Source organism: Podarcis bocagei, assembly GCF_964188305.1.
Source record: "Podarcis bocagei genome assembly, chromosome: 7".
Taxonomy (NCBI): domain Eukaryota; kingdom Metazoa; phylum Chordata; class Lepidosauria; order Squamata; family Lacertidae; genus Podarcis; species Podarcis bocagei.
Window position 1 is genome coordinate 50,578,834 of NC_138132.1, and position 17,743 is coordinate 50,596,576.

At 49.3% G+C, this 17,743-nt stretch overlaps 2 protein-coding genes across 3 annotated transcripts; one reads left to right on the forward strand and one right to left on the reverse strand.

Moving 5' to 3' along the window:
- Nucleotides 1-741: 741 nt before the first annotated feature.
- On the reverse strand, nt 742-15,985 carry UTP4 (UTP4 small subunit processome component). Its single transcript, XM_081202565.1, has 16 exons — nt 15,719-15,985; nt 14,924-15,115; nt 13,025-13,109; nt 12,149-12,238; nt 11,126-11,340; nt 10,225-10,396; nt 9,222-9,313; nt 8,949-9,045; nt 8,694-8,758; nt 7,862-7,984; nt 6,970-7,129; nt 6,684-6,790; nt 6,351-6,446; nt 4,682-4,867; nt 3,259-3,366; nt 742-1,982 (listed from the first exon to the last, which is right to left on the reverse strand). The coding sequence occupies exons 1-16, from the start codon at nt 15,878-15,880 to the stop codon at nt 1,866-1,868; spliced, it is 2,067 nt and encodes a 688-aa protein (XP_081058691.1). The 5' UTR covers nt 15,881-15,985; the 3' UTR covers nt 742-1,865.
- On the forward strand, nt 15,984-17,305 carry CHTF8 (chromosome transmission fidelity factor 8). Of its 2 annotated transcripts, XM_081202582.1 has the most exons (4): nt 15,984-16,056; nt 16,520-16,557; nt 16,660-16,777; nt 16,897-17,305. In XM_081202582.1, exons 2-4 carry the CDS (start codon nt 16,535-16,537, stop codon nt 17,107-17,109), a joined length of 354 nt encoding a protein of 117 aa, XP_081058708.1. In that variant the 5' UTR covers nt 15,984-16,056; nt 16,520-16,534; the 3' UTR covers nt 17,110-17,305. The 2 variants fall into 2 exon arrangements, with proteins under 2 accessions (XP_081058708.1, XP_081058707.1); XM_081202581.1 differs by lacking the exon at nt 15,984-16,056 and having other exon boundaries at nt 16,069-16,557.
- Nucleotides 17,306-17,743: the final 438 nt, after the last annotated feature.

A 17,743-nucleotide genomic window follows, 5' to 3' on the forward strand; every position in this document is an offset into this window, starting at 1 on the left:
TGTAGGGGGCCCAGTGTTCAACTGTTGAATATGCATTCAATATTGGCACCTGCACCTGGAATATTTGAAGGAAGCAAATAACCCTGGACCTGCTGAGATAACAAGGCATGGCTTCCAAACAGTGTAAAAGCCACACAATGTCTCTTGTTAAGCAAAATGGCTATCTCAGTGAAGATTTAGACTTTACATTGTCTAGTCTGGGCTTAAGGCCCACCCTCTGCCACAGCATTGGGTAAGTTGTACTCTCAAAGCTTCAAGTCCCCCATCTATAAAATGGGAACAATACCAACTTGTTTCAAAAGGGAATTCATTGGGAGAGTCAAGCACAACAGACCATAAATGATTTTGCAAATTTGTTACAGGAGCTGCTGTAATAGACCTTTGTATTGGCCTCGTTTTTATTTTTTAACCAGGCCTTCCTCCCATTATTTGAAAAAGAACCCCACATATTTGTGAACGTATGGAATTGTCTTTATTTAAAGTAATAATTTCTGAATTGTAATGCTCTTGTGTTGAGAGAACAAACAATTCAGTATCTAATAAGGGTGGTTTGTTTTCTTCAAAATGGCCACTGGATTTAAAAACAAACAAACAGGCTCAATCTATGCAATAAATCTATACAACAATAACTACAGTGCCATGACTACAAGACCGTCATCTGACACCTAGAAAAGAACATGAAGGAAAACAGGCGAGGAAGGAAAGCTCACAGCTGGAAGAGAGACGGCACTCGAGTCAAGCCCATCTTCAGTCAGATTTATTTTGATCATTTCAATTACAGCGAAGGACACAGCAGGCTATCAGTCCAACAGCTTCACCCAGCAGCATAACGCTACTCTCTCCTCACCCCCACCCTGAAACTCAAAACGTATCATTTCAGCCCTGTAGCCACTTCCTTCTCACCCCCTCTGGAAACTTAGGACCATCACCGCCCCCACTTCGGGAGAAACACAGACGTCAAGGTCAGGCAAAGCATTGTTCTTCTTCCTCACTGGCTGGACTCATGGTTTCTGCTTGATGGGGCTGAAACCAGTTTGCCTAGTCTGGGAGAGTACTAGAATTTGCTGCCACCATAGCCATTTGGAGCAGCAGAGACAGGCACATGGTAGACCGAGACTGGGGAGGACACCTGCAAGAACACTCGCTCTAATACATGCTCAGCCTGCGCAGCAGCCAAGAAATTGAGTGAAAAAAATTAGCAAGTCCCCCATTTCAAATCTTGCCACGGCGGTGCTAGGCTGGCCTCCTCTCTCTGTCTCGCCTTCAGCGATACTGACGCACCTTCCAAGGAGCATTGTGTAACGTGGTTGAAGCCCTTTGAACACTCAAAAGCCCTGTACAAATGCCAAGTACTCTTTTTTATTATTAAAAAGGGACAAACAAAGGCACCGGCAGACGAGTCTCTTCCATAGCAGCCTGGCCCCTTCTGCTGACTTCCACCCATTCAGGTTCAAAGCTACTTGTGGAGTCTTTGCTGGCATCTTGGAGGTTAATCATTGACTGAGAAGAACATTCATTCCAGCCTAGATCCCAAGGTCAAAGCCAACTTCGTCAGCCTGATAACGCTGCGGAGGAAAGGAGCGAGCTCAAGGGCCCAGAGGAGAGGAGGAGGAAGGAGGCATGGGAGTTGGCTGGGTTCCCAAGACCTGCTGGTTGTCTCTCCAGTCATTCACTTGCTTTGGATCAGAGGAGGAGGAGGAGGAGGAGGAGGAAAGGGGATGCTTTCAGCCCACCTGAGCTGTTGCTTCTCTGGACTATCGCAGTTGGGAGGGCAACACTGCCGCCTTGCAGGTTTTTGCTCTTTTCCTGCTTGACAGTCCTTGCATGGAACAGCCACAGCCATGGCAGGGCTGGGACAGGTGCCTTTACGTGCCAAACTTCTTTAGATAGACAGGCGGGGGCAGCTGCACCTTGATGTCTGCCAGAGACCGCTCCACCACCACCAGGCAATTCTCATCCAACAGGTCCACAAACAGCAACGGCTGCCAGGGGGAAGAAGAAAGGAGGAGAGTTAGAATAAGCAGAGGTTGGCAGTTGGCAACCTTTGGACAGAATGGGCTCAAGACAGGGTGTCATCTTGTGCCCAACACATGTTGCCTGCGGACATGCAATTATTTTCATGCTACAAAATATCAGCTGCCCAGATAGGCCAGCAGCAAAAGCCCTTCTCACAGCCATTCCAGGACACTCTCGTCAATACCTAAAGAGAGCCCTGTTGAATCAGACCAAGGGAAGCCATCTACTCTGGCATCCCATAGCCTACAGTGGTGAATCAAATGCCTCTCAGCTGCTCTGTTGATACTCCCTGGTGTTAAGCAACAAGCTGCTTCTGAACAGGAAGAATGGTGCTTTTAGTAGCCGCTGGGAGACTTCTCCCCCTTGTGTTGGCGATAGAGTCTTGCCACACTCACCCTTTTTGCCTCTGCCACCCTTGTTCAAGAAATCAAAGGCAGTGGGCTTATGATGCCTGTTGTTTCCGGCATTTATTTCTCTCTCATTGTGCTCAGTGTAATGTGGGACTGACACACCCCTCCTTGTGCCATGTGGCTACTTGGGATTTGAAAAATAGGCCGGCAGGCTTAACAGCAGCCCTGCTCCTTATGGGACACTTGGATTTTCTAGCAACAGAGGAAGCAGCTCTGTGGCCTTGGCAATGAAGCTGTACTTCCCTGCCACAGATGCACCTCCCTCTGGCCCAGAGGCACCAGCTTCATTGCCAAGCCAACCGGAGCATGGCTTGGAGTAGTGATGGCCCCAATGTACCTGGCTTTAAAAGAGAAGTAGGCGAATTCATGGAAGAGAATAAGGCTATGTTCTCCATCCACTGTCAGAGGCAATATCCTTCTGAATAATGCCTGCTGCTGGGAACCACAAGGGGAGAGGGCTGCTGTTGCACTCAGGTCCTGCTTGTGGGCTTCCCTTTGGAGCAACTAGTTGGCCGCTGTGAGAACAGGACAGTGGGCTAAATGGTCCCCTTTGGTCTGGTCCAGCAGGGCTGTTTTGAGGCTGGAAGCACTCTACTTCTGGTCACGCCAGGGTTGGCCTTCAACCATGCCAGCACCCTGGTCAGGGCATTGCTGGTACTCCCCAAATGTTTCTCCATGGATTTGTAAAACCCACTTTCAGAGTCCTCTCAGCCAGCTCCAGACCTGATGGCAGCTCCCTGCATCCCTGAACCATGCACTGGGGGGGGGGGGAGTGTTTCCTTTTGCCTCTCCTGGGTCCAGTGGGGTGGGGTGCAGATGCACAAAGACAAACCTGGTACTTTCTGCAGAACATGAAGGGCCTGAAGCCACAGGGAGCAACCTTGGAGTACTGTGCATGGGACTGCTGGTCATTCAAGAAGGCAGAGTCATCAGGCAGCGACTGGAGAGAGAAAAGGCAGTGTTACTGAGGGCACAGGGAAGCTGTGGTTGTCAGCTTCACAGATGTTTCAGATCATATCCCGTTACACAAAGCTGTGGAGAACAAGCAGTGCAGCTAATTTGCCTCGGAGCTGTGTTGCACTCTCTGCCAGGACAAAAATGACCCAGCTAAGTCCCCCTGCTGGAAGCAGCCTCCAGGTCTACCTATTGTAGCCTATGAGCTGGAGCAATCTGTAATCCTCCCCAGACTCCCGGAGCCTTTCTTAGACATGTCAGCCAGCTTTGCGCCCCCACCTCCCCCCAAACTTCCATGGTTGTAACCTACAGAAGTCCCCCTACCAGGACAAAATGGATGTGCCATCACTGACCCAGAGGAGATGTTTGAACCTGTGATGGTCCCTTATTCTAACTGATGCTCCACCTGTCTATTATGATTGGCAGCAGCTCTCCAGGGTCTTGGGCATACAGAATCATAAAAGTTGTTTAAGGGAGCTCAAAAGGTCATCGTCCAACCCTCTGAGGATGCAGGAAAGCCATGCCCTTGACATCCTTGACAGGTTTCCATCCAGCCTCTGCATAAAAACCTGTAATGAAGCAGAGCCTGCTACCTCCCTGCTGGTTCCAAACAGCTCTAACTGGGTGGTATTCAACACATGAGTAGACATACCTAGATTAGTCATGTCCATTAACTTAGTGTACCTATGAGCAGGACTAGAGTTTAATACCACCCACTGCTAGGATGCCCTTACTAACATTTAGCTGAAAGAACATCAACACCGTACCCTTCAAGCACATTTAAACCATGTGGCTGCCCCCCTCCCCAAGAATCCTAGGAACTGTAGTTTGTGAAGATTGCTGGGAACTGTTGGTCTGCAAGGAAAAATTAAAAAATCTTTGGGGGAAGCCATGTATGGTGGCAGATGTGACCTAAATCTCTTCCTTGACATTTGAACCCATCGGTTTGATGGATCACCTACTCTGAATGGAAAATCTTCCCCTCTCTACACCAGCCCTTCCCAGCGCTTTCCTCAAAGGACTTTCTTCAGGCCCCTCGCAACTTTCACCGCTCTCCTCTGCCACATTCCACATTCCATCTTTCTGTAGCAAATTGTGGTGTCCAAGCGACTCCAGGTGAGGCCTGACCAAAGCAAGACCTCTCAGTACCTGCCACTGAGCTTTTGGGCATTCCTCGCCCTGGTACCCTTGCAGACAAGTCTAGGAATGGGCTGGGTGTGACCAGTGGCTCAGACAACAACAGGTGCTGTGCACCCTTGTGTGGCAAACTGCCAATGGTCTGGTGCTGGAACCTTCCTCACCTTGGACCTATCCAGGATGCAGAACATGAATGTGTCATGCAGCAGAATGTGGGAGGCCTGCTGGGGGCTGAAGGCAATGTGGGTGATGGGTGTCTCCCGCAACTGCCAATTCTTGGGCAGCCCGAGCTTCTGTATCTTCCGGCTCCAGGGGGTGTATTCTTTGTTGGTGATGCTGAACTCAAACATCTGGGAAAGAGGAAGACAAACAACAGAGGGCTGGAGCAGCAGGTTTGTTAAGCAGGGGCTCAGCCCCATAAAGCACGAGATCAGGCTTCACCAGTTGGTGCCTTGCAGAGATTTTGGGGTACAACCCCCATCCGCCCCAGGCAGCATAGCCACAAGATGCTGGAGCTGCTGGGAGCCCAGCTGTGCTGCTTTGGGCTGATGGGAACTGTAGTTTAAATCTTCTGGTTGGCAAAGGTTACCCTAGAGATGGGTCATAGAAAAAACAAAAGTGAATCTCCCCTGCCACCTCCGGGATGCCAAATTTTGGACTTGCCTGGAATAGAAACACCTTGGCCTGTAGCTCGCCTTCAATCATAATAACAAAGAACTGGCTTTTGTTGCAGAACTGCAAATAATATCGATCTAGACACACTTAATCCGGCTTCACACCCAGATACAGCACCAAAACTACCTTGGTCACTCTGGTGGATGATCAGAGAGGGGCTTTTGAGGGGGGCAGTCAGTGAGAGGGCTTTCCCTGTAGTGGCTCCCAGGTTGTGGAATGCCCTCCCCTCTGGGGCTTCTCTCTGTGCACTGCATGCTTTTAATTGATTAGTCAGGACACATCACTTGACCCAGGAGGCCTTTGGCTGAGTAGACGTCTTCCCTCCTCCTGCATTGCTATGTGCTGCAGTTCTATGCTGCTCTTCTGTTATTTTGTGGCTCTATTTTATTGTTTTAACGGCAAGCTGCATTTGTTTTTAATTGTGAACTTAAAAGAGCCTGGCTGCTGGATCAGGCCAAAGGGGGCCCACCTAGTCCAGCATCCTGTTCTCACAGCAACCAAACAGCTGCCCCAAAGGGAAGCCCCCAAGCAGCACAGCCTGTAATATTTCTCTAAGCCTGTGAATTTGCTGAATTAATTTCTAAAAAGGGATACAAGAACGGGAGACGTGAGGAAGTCGGGAAAATAAGTTAATTGAAGATGAGAAATTAAGAAAGAGGGAATTTTTGTTTTTTGTTATTATATGCGTTTTTTTCTCTTTTTCTTTTGATGTGTTCAATGTTTGTATTTTTGTATTGTACTGTTTTTTGTGATGTTGTATTTTCTTTGTCTTTGTATGCTTTTTATTGTGAAAACTTAATAAAATATTTATATATTTTTTTAAAAAAGTAATATTTCTCTAAGCCGCTCTGAGACCCTTGAAGGGTGGGCTACACACACAAGTAATAAGCAAAGAGCAAAGTAACCTCTCCAGTGGAAACAAGACATTTCACCTGCCTTGGATCGAGAACTTACACTGCTGGCGGTCCCTACACTTGTACCAGGGAAACGATTCCCAGGATCTTCCCACCAGTATCCTCCTTGTGAGCAATTGGGACTGACTGCAATAGCGGGGGCAGAACTCTTGTGCACAAAGATGGAGCAAACTTCTCCCCGCCCCCTGGATTCTCTGTGTGCCTAGTGAGGCTTGGGAAGTGAAGTTGGCTGTGAAGGTCTTACCTGCTGATCTGAGTGGACGATCACAACATTATTGGTCCCTGGGTGAATGGCCAAAGCAGTCACCGGGCAGTCATATGCAGGCACCGTGCAATGAGGCTGGACAAGAGAGAGAGACAGTGGGGTTCACCAAGCCTTCCTCCCACCCAGGTGGCCCAGGCTGCCCCCTTCCCTTCATTGGGGCTGTATCATTGCACAGGAGCCCAGAAGGCTCTCAGAACTCTCAATCACCCTCATGGTGAGGATGCAGCAAAGAATCCTGATAAACCTGCTTCACTTTTTCAGACCAAGCAGGTTCATCCTCTCACCACTGCAGGCAGGTTCTGCTTGGCTCACCTTGGCATCTTCCAAGTTGTAGATGTTGACTGCCCGATCACCACTAGCTGCAGCCAACCACTGGCCGTTGGCACTAACCGCCAGCAGGTATGCAGCTTCTGACGTCTCTGCAGGGATGCATGAGGAAAGTGGCTTTCAAAAGTTTTAAATGCATGTGTATTAATATGTGTATCTATAGACATTTTTTTACCCTGGCTTCACTTTAAAATATCATTTCAAAAGCCACTAATCTGCCCTAACCCCAGTGCTGGTAAGTATGTCCTGCTCTCCAAATAGCCAATCTTACCTGAGCTGGGGCAGAGGATGTGCAGGTGTTTGCAGACTCCTGACTGCAAGAGCTTGAGGATGTGCACAGAACCGTTGTCTGATGCTACAAAGAGCCTGGTGGAGTCCTCAGAGAAAAGGAGGTGGTGGGCTGAGCGAATCCCCTTTGGAATCTTAGCAACCTTTGGGAAGGCAAGGGTTAAGGGTCAGTGTGGCCAGCTCTACCCTGAGGCCCCACCTCCCCTTCCCCCAACCCCCTTTCCCCCAAGGAGGCCCACTTGGAGAAGTCTAGAAAAGCATTTCCTGTTCCTTCCATCAACTTATAAGAATAAGTTACAAAATCTTAAAAGAACATAATAATTTTATCATTTAATCTGATTTTTACTTTTTTTGGATTGCATCCGTGTAAACTGCTTAGAGACTACTGTACTTAAGCTGTATCTAAATTGCTGAAATGACATAAATAACTAAGAGTCCTAGAGCTGGATCAGCCCACCTAGCCCAGCCTCCTGTTCTCTCAGGGGCCAATCAGAAGCCCCAAAGGGAAGAAGACCACAAGCAGGACCAAGTGCAACATTCCTTGCTCATAATCCCCAGCAATATGCCTTCAAAGGTAGACTGTCTCCATTATTTGGGGGGGGGGGTGTCATGTGCACAGTCATCATTGCTAGTAGCCATTCATAGCCTTATCCTAAACAGATCTGACTGACCCCCCTTTGAAACTATGCAAGTTATTGGCCATTACTACAACCTGCGGGAGCCAACTCCATCATCTACCTATGCCCTGTGTGAAGAAGTTCTTCCTTTTGTCTTTCCAGAATCTCCCAACATTCAGCTTTCCCAGATGATGCCCTAGCATGCCCCAGACCAGAACACCCAGGCCAGAGTCTCCACCCTGCAGAATTCTCACTCACCCTCTTGATAGCAATATGGCCACTGCTGAGCTGGACCTGGTGCAGATAGAACCTGGAAGTTGTGGAGTAGGCAATCCAGGAGCCACAGGGTGAGACGCAGCTGCTGGCAATGTGCTCAGGGCCCTAGGAAGGAATCCAGATGAAGGGAGAAGCTGACCTAGGTTCCTCCAAAAAGATACAGGGGACTAAGAGAGATGAAACGGTGGGACTTGCTACCTCTGGAGACTCAGCAAAATCAACATGTTGCAAGATTGCCTTGAGTTGGCTTGGGAACAACTACAGTTAAGAAGATGTAGGGGAACCATAGCAAGCAGAAAAGCAGAGGGGGAAGCACCAGGGTCAGCTGAACAGGGAAGAGACAGGCTCTTGTGCTCCCTGAAATAAGATGTTTATTTAGTTCAACGTGTTTCAGAGTTGAAACTCCTTCACCAGGAGCTGTGAATGCTTGTAAATTACTTGATCCTTAAAGAAACAAAAACCTACTCTGTATGCCTGAACCAAAAGCAGTTTCAAACTATGAGGCTGTAAGATGTTTTCTTTATTTCCGTATCCAGAAGGTCTTGTAGATTTTTTGAAGCTCTTTTCAGTTCAGGTGTCCAGAAGAAGTCTCTTTAAGGTTCAAGGAATTACAAGCATTTGCAGGCTCAACTCTGAAATGCATTGAGCTAAATAAACATCGTATTTCAGGGAGAACAAGAGACTGTCTCCTCTTTGTTCTAATGCTAAAAAAAAACCCCATAGCCTGCTTTTGCATAAAACTGTTTGTATCTAAAGTGTTGAGAATCTGAAGCATCCACAATCAAGGGGGGACAAGAAATCATAGCTCCCTCACCTTGGCCTTGAGCTGGAGAAGGTGTTCTGGGGGACAGGAGACAGGAAGGACTTCACCAGCCTTTCCTGGAACAAGAACCAAGAGCATCTTTACACATCAAGTCTCTCTAGGATGTCCTAATATGTGAGGGGACTGCCAAGCTTCCCAGCAGCCCAAAGCTCAACACAGGCCCAGGTGACCAAGGGACATGTCTCCTCTAGGGGCACCTCAAACACACCAGACCATCAAGGCTCTGAAAGCAAAGTTTGCTCTCACCTGCTGTGTTGGTGGCTCCAAGTCGCCAAAGCTCCAGATGTTTTGGGTATTGGAAGAGGAGGAGGCGGGCTATCCGGGCACAGGAGACAAGGCACCTCTGCAAGAGGGAAAAGAAGTGGCAGGTGAGAAGTGGGGTGGGGGAGCAGAGTCTGCATGGCTTGCCCCTGAGTCCTTCTAGTGCACAGGACCACTGCAGGAAGGAAGAAGCTATGAGAAGCCATCTGTGAGAAGAGAAGGCATTGCTAGATAGCAGGCGCCAATCCCGCTACTCACGTGAGGGAAGGTGACTCTCTGGAGGGTAGATTCATGAGACTTGGGATCCAAATTCTCCATGAATTGTCGGATCACAAGTTCCCCGTCCAGACCTAAATAAGAAGGGAAAAAGCCAGGGTGGTATAGTGGTTACAAATCCCCACTCGGCCATAAAGATTGCTGGGTGGCCTTCAGTCAGTCACTATCTCTTAGCCTAACCTACCTCACAGGGTTGTTGTGAGGATTAAATGAGGAGGAGAACCAGATGCACCATCTTGAGCAACTTGGGAGCAAAAACTGGGATATAAATGAAATAAATAAATAAATAGGGGTGCAAACCAGGTCAAGATGCATCAGATTACAGCACCTTCTATGGGCGGTATGTGCACACACCAGATCAAACTACTGGTTCTCCTAGACCAGTCGTTTTCAACCTTCTCACACCAAGGACCTGCTTTTAACCCAAATATGTTTTGGGGACCAATTCCTTAATCTTTTGCCATATACAGTCATACCTCGGGATGAATACAATTCAGCTTAAATATTTTCAGGTTGCGCTTCGCAGCGACCCGGAAGTAACGGAGCGTGTTACTTCCGGGTTTCACTGCTTGTGCATGCACAGACACTCAAAATGACGTCAGGTGCATGCACAGTGAAACGTGACCCGCGCACGCGCACTCACATCTTACGTTCGCTTCAGGATGCGAATGGGGCTCCGGAATGGATCCCGTTCGCATCCAGAGGTACCACTGTGTTTGCATAGTGGAAGTGCTCGTGCTGTGACCCACCTTGGATCAGACAGTGACCCATTAGTTGAAGACCAGTGACTTGGACCAATGTTGTCTACTTTGACTTGGTCTCAGGAGGCAGAGGGAGGCCTTTCCCATCACCTCCTACCTATGTGGTCCTTTTTAAATGGGCATCTGGGGATGGAACCCATGAACTTCTGTATGCAAAGCAGGTACTTTACCACAAAGCAATCAAACACACACACACACACACACAAGATTGCAGTGAACTCTACCTCCAGAGATGAATGTTGTTGCAAGATGTGCTACTGTCCGCACATCATGGGTGTGTTGCTTAAAGGGCCTTGTTCGCACCCACTGGAGCTCAGCACTGTCTAGCTTAACCGGTAGCAGCTGGAACTGATATACCAGCCCCTCCGAAGTGCCAACCACAATACTGTCTTCTGCCTGTGGAGAAAGTTGGGCAAGCTAAAGGTTTGCAGGGAGGAAGCATTAATGGCAGAGAACAGGTCGATGCAGAACCTCATGCAATGAAAATAAGTGAACTGACCGCACACAGAGGTCACATTACACAGACCAAGGGCTGCCATGTTGGGTCAGACCATAGATCCATCAAGCTCAGCCTCCTGGCCACCAACACTGGTCAGCTGGATGTCCCAGTCAAGCTCAGATTCAGCACAGAACAATGTCATTTCCCTGAATGGCCACATGTACACACTCAGGTTTTGAGAGGCTCTGGATAACACACAAAGTGCTTTTATCTGCCACAAAGTCTTGATTTAAATGAATTTCTGATAGCTAGCATCATATCATCACAGGGCCAAGTTCAAGAGCAACCTACGCCAACCTGGGACCCTCCCGATCTGGTGGACTACGGCTCCCATCAGTGCCACATTTGGCAAAGGCTGCTTGGGAATAAGCTGCCCTCCAATGAGGACTCTGCTCACACAGTCCCCTAGGATAGCTGTCTATCTCCCCCTGAGGAGTAAGAAAGTTTGCCTTGGGTTGCAACTTTCCAAATCTTGGACTGTTGTTATTCTGCAGTTCAATTTCACACTCCCCCTGTTCTGCCACATAAGTGACTCCTGCTTTCCTTTCTGCTTGTCAAGCTCAAGCAAACGCTGCCACCCTCCCCCGCCCCCAGTGCTGCTGCTCTGCCTTTAACATGCAACTTACCTCAGACCCAGCCAGGCAAAGCACGGCTGACTTGCTGACAGGGTGGCTCCACAGCAGCGTCCCCATCTCTGAGTCCCAGAACTGCACCTTCCCAGCAGAGTCCGCGCTGACAATTGTGCCATCCGAAAGGAAGAGTATATCCCACACCACCACAGGTATCCGCTTGCGGGACCCTTTGAAGCACCGGTCCACGAGGATCCGCTGGACAGCATGGCCTGCAAAGGAGGCACCAGGCTCACTCAGGGTCTGCTTAGCCTCAGCTGCCAACAGTCACCCCAAACCGAACAGGCCTTTACAAGGCCTTAAGGAAAGCCCCTTTGCTCAAATGCTAACAGGGCGCTATGGGGAGGGTCACCAACAGGGCACCAGTGGGTGCACCTCTGCCTGCCCAGGGTTCCTCCTCCTGCTGAAATGAGGTCTGAAAGAAGCACCCTATTGTAGCCAACAGAAGAGGTGTGAGGAAACTCTGGCTGAAGTATAACTCCTATCACCCCCGGCAACTGGCCATGCTAGCTGGGGCTGATGGGAGTTGTAGCTCAGTCACATCTGGAAGGTTAAAGGTTCCCCACATCTGCAACAGAATATGCTACAGCATGTATATGATGCCTGCAAGAGTTTCTGCAGTATGCAAATATGCCCACAGGCCCCAAAAAGCTGGCAAACCCTGCTCTCCAGGTAGAGCAGAGGCTCTTTCCTATAATGCGCCATCAAAGTGGAGGTGCCAGGAATTGAACTTAACATCTTTGGATTGCAAAACATGTACTCTGTCACTGAATTATGTGTCCCTCTCTAATGGAAGGGAGTTCACCAGCTATGGGCAAGCCAGCCAGTATTGCCCTCTCCTTGCCATTGAACCTGGGTGTATGGAAGGGACACAGTCAAGAGGGTGCAGTCCTTGATTCTTAATGGCCACCACAGACCAGAATCATGAAGGTGAAGCTTGCTTAGATGAGCTGATGACATACACACACACACACCATATTCCTGGCCCCAGCATAAAACATGCCTAACTCCAGAACTCACCTGATTTGACATCAAAGACACGAATGATGTTAGTGGAGCCAGCTACGATCTTGGTCCCTGATGGATGCCAGGAAAGGCACAGGGTGCGTCCTGTAAGGTAAGGTGGGGCAGAAGAGGAGAGTCTCAGTTATAAGATGTACCAAGACTCAAACTCATTTTGGGGGTGGGGGCAGGTAGGTGAGGCTCAGAGGGACATGCAAATACAAGAAGCTGCCTTATACCAAACCAGACCACTGGTCTTTATAGGTCCTTGCTATCCAAAATGACAGGCAGAGGCTCTCCAAGATTTCAGACATTCCCAACCCTTCCTGTGAATGCCAGGGGCTGAACTTGGGACTCTGTGCATTCAAAGCATGCGCTCTACCACTGAGCCAAGTGGTCTGCTTGCATCCTGAAGGGGCTTTCCTCTGCAAGCAACAAGAAATCAGGCTCCCTACCACTCCTGCAAGGGATGCGGGTGGCGCTGTGGGTTAAACCACAGAGACTAGGACTTGCCGATCAAAAGGTCGGTGGTTTGAATCCCCGCAGTGGGGTGAGCTCCTGTTGCTCGGTCCCTGCTCCTGCCAACCTAGCAGTTCGAAAGCATGTCAAAGTGCAAGTAGATAAATAGGTACCACTCCGGTGGGAAGGTAAACGGCGTTTCCGTGTGCTGCTCTTATTCACCAGAAGCGGCTTAGTCCTGCTGGCCACATGACCCGGAAGCTGTACGCCAGCTCCCTCGGCCAATAAAGCGAGATGAGCGCCTCAACCCCAGAGTCGGTCACAACTGGACCTAATGGCCAGGGGTCCCTTTACCTTTACCCCTCCTGCACATGGACTCAGAGCTCATCCTGTTGGTGATCATGACCCCCACATGCACCCCCACCCACAACCAACCTTTCTGTCGGTCCAGCTGCCTCTCAAACTCGATTCTATCTGGTAAGATGTTGAAGAGCTTAATGGTTCCATCATCACAGCCAAGCTGCAAAAACAAGAGAGAGGGTCAGTAGCCTGTTCAGAATCCTGTCTGGTAGACAGCCAAGAGTCCAGGGCTTTGCCCAATAATTTGAGCTCTGACTGACCAAACTACACAAGATTATCAATAACACAAACACAGAAACAGATGCCAAGCTGGTGCTGGAGAAGCACCTTACTACTCAAAAGGAAAGAATTTAAGCCTCAGGAAGCAGGACACTGAGTGGAGAAGAGAATGAAATGCAGAAAATTGAAGAGCTGGAGGGAGCTTTATAAGCTGTTTAATCCAAACCCGATTGATGTTGGAAATCCAGAGAGCAGGAGCATCCCCTAGAGAGAGATGGCTGTCTAGCCCCTGTTGGAAGACACCCGAGACAAGGGAGTGCCCACCCCTGCAGGTAATTGATCCAATTGTCAAACTGCACTACCTCAATAAGCTTCTCCTAATGTGCATGTGAAATACAGTGGTACCTCGCAAGACGAATGCCTCGCAAGACGGAAAACGAAAGGGTTTTTTTGTTTTTTGAGCTGCTTCGCAAGACGATTTTCCCTATGCGCTTGCTTTGCAAGACGGAAACGTCTTGCAAGTTTGTTTCCGTTTTCTTAACACCGTTAATACAGTTGTGACTTGACTTCGAGGAGCAACTCATAGCACGCGGTGTGGTAGCCTTTTTTGACTTTGGTGATTTTTGAAGCTTTTCCAAAACTTTTCCGACACCATGCTTCTCAAGACGAACAAAATCGCAAGACGGCAAAACTTGCGGAACGAATTAATTTCGTCTTGCGAGGCACCACTGTAAACCCTCCTGTCAAAGTGTATATACCAAAATTACTAGTTATTACAGATATCAAATGATGTATAGTAAAGTGCATTGCTTAGATTGGTGACCAAAAGTAAAAGGTATTTTGTATTAATAACAATTAGAATTTATAGGAATTTATAGGAAAGGGAGGCAGGGGAGGTGAAAAATTAAAATATGTACTTAATGCACACCAGACTGTGCTGTTAATTAGTTGTACCATATGCCTCATTATTTGTGTAATCAATAAAGTCATACCATACTGATAAAAAATTGTTGTGCTTCTTTTGGCCTCTTGCTACTTCAATTTTTGTGTCAATTTTTCCAATAATGCTGTTTGTTAAATTGCATTATACCATTGGTCCATAGTTAATAATTGCAATGATTTTCATGTCCTGGCAATAGTTGTTCTTGCAGCAGTTAATGGATGTGTTATGAGTTCTTTGTTTCTAATTTGCAAAATATTGTGACTATACAAGCTAAGTACACCCAGTCCTGGGGTGATGTGGACTGTCTGCCTTGCAATAAAATATATTTATTTAAATACATTTTCCCAGAATTCCCCCCACCCCCAGTAATCCATTCTATTAACATCATTTGGGGTTTTATCACTGCCTTCTGAGAAGCTGGCTAGCTTTCTGGTTTTGCATCATCTATAGATGTGGTAAAATATTCCTTATTGAAATATACAAAAAAAATTGTCCAGTAGCACCTTAGAAACCAGCTAAGTTTGTTCTTGGTATAAGCTTTTGTGTGCATGCACACTTCTTCAGATACTTCAGATGCACATGAAAGCTTATACCAAGAACAAACTTAGTTGGTCTCTAAAGTGCTACTGGACAATTTTTTTTATATATTTTGACTGCGTCAGACCAACACGGCTACTTACCTGGATCTACACCCCTTATTGTTCTAAATCATCAGGTGCTATTCCTTCCTCTAAGGGATGTTCTCTTGCTAGCACAAGACTTCGTTACCACATTTTCAAACTGCCCCTCTCTGGGATACTAGGGGCACCTACCGCCAATTGAGTCCCAGTTCGATCAGCCACCATGCTCCAGATAGGACCTCCAAAAGCATCCAACGAATATTTGACATTCAGCTTCTCCAAGTTGTATTCAACAATTTCCCCACTGAGACCTGCACCAAAGAGCCGGTCTTCTGCTGCCCAGTAGAGCGCCTCTGGGATCCTCGTATTGTGGCCAGCAATGACCTGGAGAGATAAGTCATAGGTAAGGGGAAGGTGCAGGACCCCTAAACCAAGAGGCAATCCTGAACAGTTTTCTGGTTTAAGGAAAGGTGTTTCTTGTAGGCTTTGGGTGTCAATGGCCTCCTTTTAACACACATACACAAACTTTAGCTGGGAGGAATCACACAAAGGATGAACCTGTGCTGGGCTCAGACTGGAGAACTTTGCAGCCAGAAACCCCAAACACTGATACACCTCCTGATTACAGAAGTAAAGTAGAGAGGGGCTTGGTGAGTCACCTGTGCCACCCACCCTCTTGCCCCAAAGAATGCCCAGCAAATAGCTGTTTAGGCAGGGCATCCCCCAGGGAAACAATTCTTTGGGGCTCCAATTCCCAGCCTCAGCGGAGCCAAAGGGCTCTCTGTCACTGTGAGCTCAGCTGTGTCTGGATAAGCTAGTATTACTTCACGGAGGAAAGAACTAGCTTGTGGAACTCAAGGCCACAAGATCTGGGGTCAGACAATGGCTAAGATGCCATTAAAACCTCACAGAGGTGGAGACCTGTCAAATAGGTGCCAGGTGGAGCCCTCATGTGCACGGGCAGTCTACCCCGGGAGCCAGAGTCACCTTCTCCTGGAACATGTTGGCCTGCAGGTCGTAGATCTCGAGGGAGCCGTCGAGGCGGCCCACGGCCAGGCGGTGGTGAGAAGGGCGGGACGCAGCCACGCACCGGATCCCGGACGGCACAAAGGCGAAGAGCCGTGCGCGGTGCACCTCGAACTCGACCATGGCAGGCAGGGAATAGCACCGGTCGAGCGTCCGGAGAGCGCGGAGACAGAGCGAAGCGAGCCCGGTTTCCACGTGCGCGCCGCCCCTCTAAGCCCGGAAGCGGAAGTCATCTAGGGGCGAAGGGCGGGATTTCCGGGGCTTCGGCGAGGCGGGAGGTTCAGGAGATTCTGAGTGAGGTGCGTGGCGGACCTGGCGGGGGGGAAGCAAGAAAGAAAAGCGGCGAGCGCGCTCTTGAGCACGTGCAGAGTGCCGCTCCAACAGAGGCGCCGGGGCGCGGAGTTTCTGGATCCCCCGGCGTCCAGGGATGAGGGTGACTCTGAGCGCGTGCAGAGTTCCTGTCCTTTGAACAGGCGCAGGGAAGCGGCTCGCCCTATTTGCTGGATGCTGCGGCTGCGTCAGTTTGCTCGCCTGAGGCTACCGTACTGGCCACCACCCTCGGCATCGCAGGGCCAGGAAGAGGGGAGCCCGCGGGCGAGTCTTCGTAGGAAAGGGGGATCTCTGCCCGAGGTTGGCACTGCTGGGGGTGGGGGACTGCCCCTTAGCTGCCTCTGGGCCGGTAGCCCCACTGGGATGAACGAGGGAGAATTGGGTCTTGCCCGTTCTCACCCCGCCTCCAAACCCCTTTTCTCCTTGTTGCAGAGGAACCGTGGGACGATGGTGCAGCTGGTCGTGTCCCGGTGAGTCTGCACTGGCTTCTAGTGGGGATGGTTCGGGAATGATCTCTTTGCTACACCTCGTGACCTATAACAGCTCTTCCCTTCCTCGTCTTTTCCTTGCAGGGATGGGGTTGGAGGTCTGGCGGAGTGGGTGCTGATGGAGCTCCAAGGCGAGCTGGAATCGCGATCTGGGGCTGGCCTGGCAGGGAGGCTCCTGGGGGACCTACATTACACCAAAGAGGTGAGGGACTAGCCAGGTGCTTGCGGATGTGGGGGAAGTTCTTGGTTGAGGCTAGCTTCCTTCCATACTACTCTCTCTGCAAGGCTTGAGTGCCCCCACTGTCTGATCTCTTCCTCTAGGGAGTCCCCGTGCTCATCGTGGGGCACCACATCCTGTATGGTAAAGTTGTGCGTCTAGAGAAGCCCTTTGCCGTCCTGACCAAGCAAGCAGTGGCTGGAAGCGAGGCGAGCTTGGGACCAGGCCACTACTCAGTCACCGCCCTCATAAAGAAGAAGCTGCTCTTCAAAACCCGCCCCAAGCCCATCATCACCAATGTGGCCAAGAAAGCGTGAGGATGCTGCAGCCCACGTCCAAGCACACTGGTGCCTCGTTCACATGGAGGAAGGTCTGCCTACTTCCTTGCAGAGTGCTGGGGACTGTGCCAAAAGGGACAAATCCTGTCCACTTAGCCAGCTTGTTGGAATTCAGTGCTTTCCGTTCCGGGTTATGCAATCTGTTGTGTGAACCCAGCCCTTGGGAGAACTGCCTCAGCACTCTTGGAGACCATAGCATTGTGCTTTTTGCCTCTTGGGTTCCTGGGGTGGGGAGCTCAGCTGTTGCTAAAGTGCCTTTTGAGAAAGGCGGCTCTCTTTTTCAGACTCTAGGAGATTATTAGGTTCTGATCTACCTTTATTTTATGTCTCTAGGACATTTTGGGGGAGGGGGTGACTATTGAATTCCAGTTCTTTGGGGAGGTCTTGTTGGCAAATAGGAATTCAGAATGGCTGAAAGGGAAATCAGGCTGAAATTTCCTGCAGATTTCAGCTAGCTTAGACCTGGTTCTTTGCCCCTGCCAGTGTCTTCCTCCCACCCCACTCAGATTGTGTGCATGTTGGTGAAGGGAGGGGATGGGCAGAAAAAGTCCCAAATATACTCTAGACCATATTGTTTGCAAGGTATTTTTTATCGTAACAAATGCATCATAGT

What these genes read in the sequence shown, in the direction of transcription:
- UTP4 (XM_081202565.1), bottom strand. Translation starts at nt 15,880, where the DNA reads ATGGTCGAGTTCGAGGTGCACCGCGCACGGCTCTTCGCCTTTGTGCCG. An exon ending in GCAGCTGGACCGACAGAAAG is followed by an intron (nt 12,239 to 13,024) that starts GTTGGTTGTGGG and finishes CTTACCTTACAG; the next exon opens with GACGCACCCTGTGCCTTTCC. An exon ending in GCATCCTGGATAGGTCCAAG is followed by an intron (nt 3,367 to 4,681) that starts GTGAGGAAGGTT and finishes TTCTCTCTCCAG; the next exon opens with TCGCTGCCTGATGACTCTGC.
- CHTF8 (XM_081202581.1), top strand. Translation starts at nt 16,262, where the DNA reads ATGCTGCGGCTGCGTCAGTTTGCTCGCCTGAGGCTACCGTACTGGCCA. An exon ending in GTGCAGCTGGTCGTGTCCCG is followed by an intron (nt 16,558 to 16,659) that starts GTGAGTCTGCAC and finishes TTTTCCTTGCAG; the next exon opens with GGATGGGGTTGGAGGTCTGG. An exon ending in ACCTACATTACACCAAAGAG is followed by an intron (nt 16,778 to 16,896) that starts GTGAGGGACTAG and finishes CTCTTCCTCTAG; the next exon opens with GGAGTCCCCGTGCTCATCGT.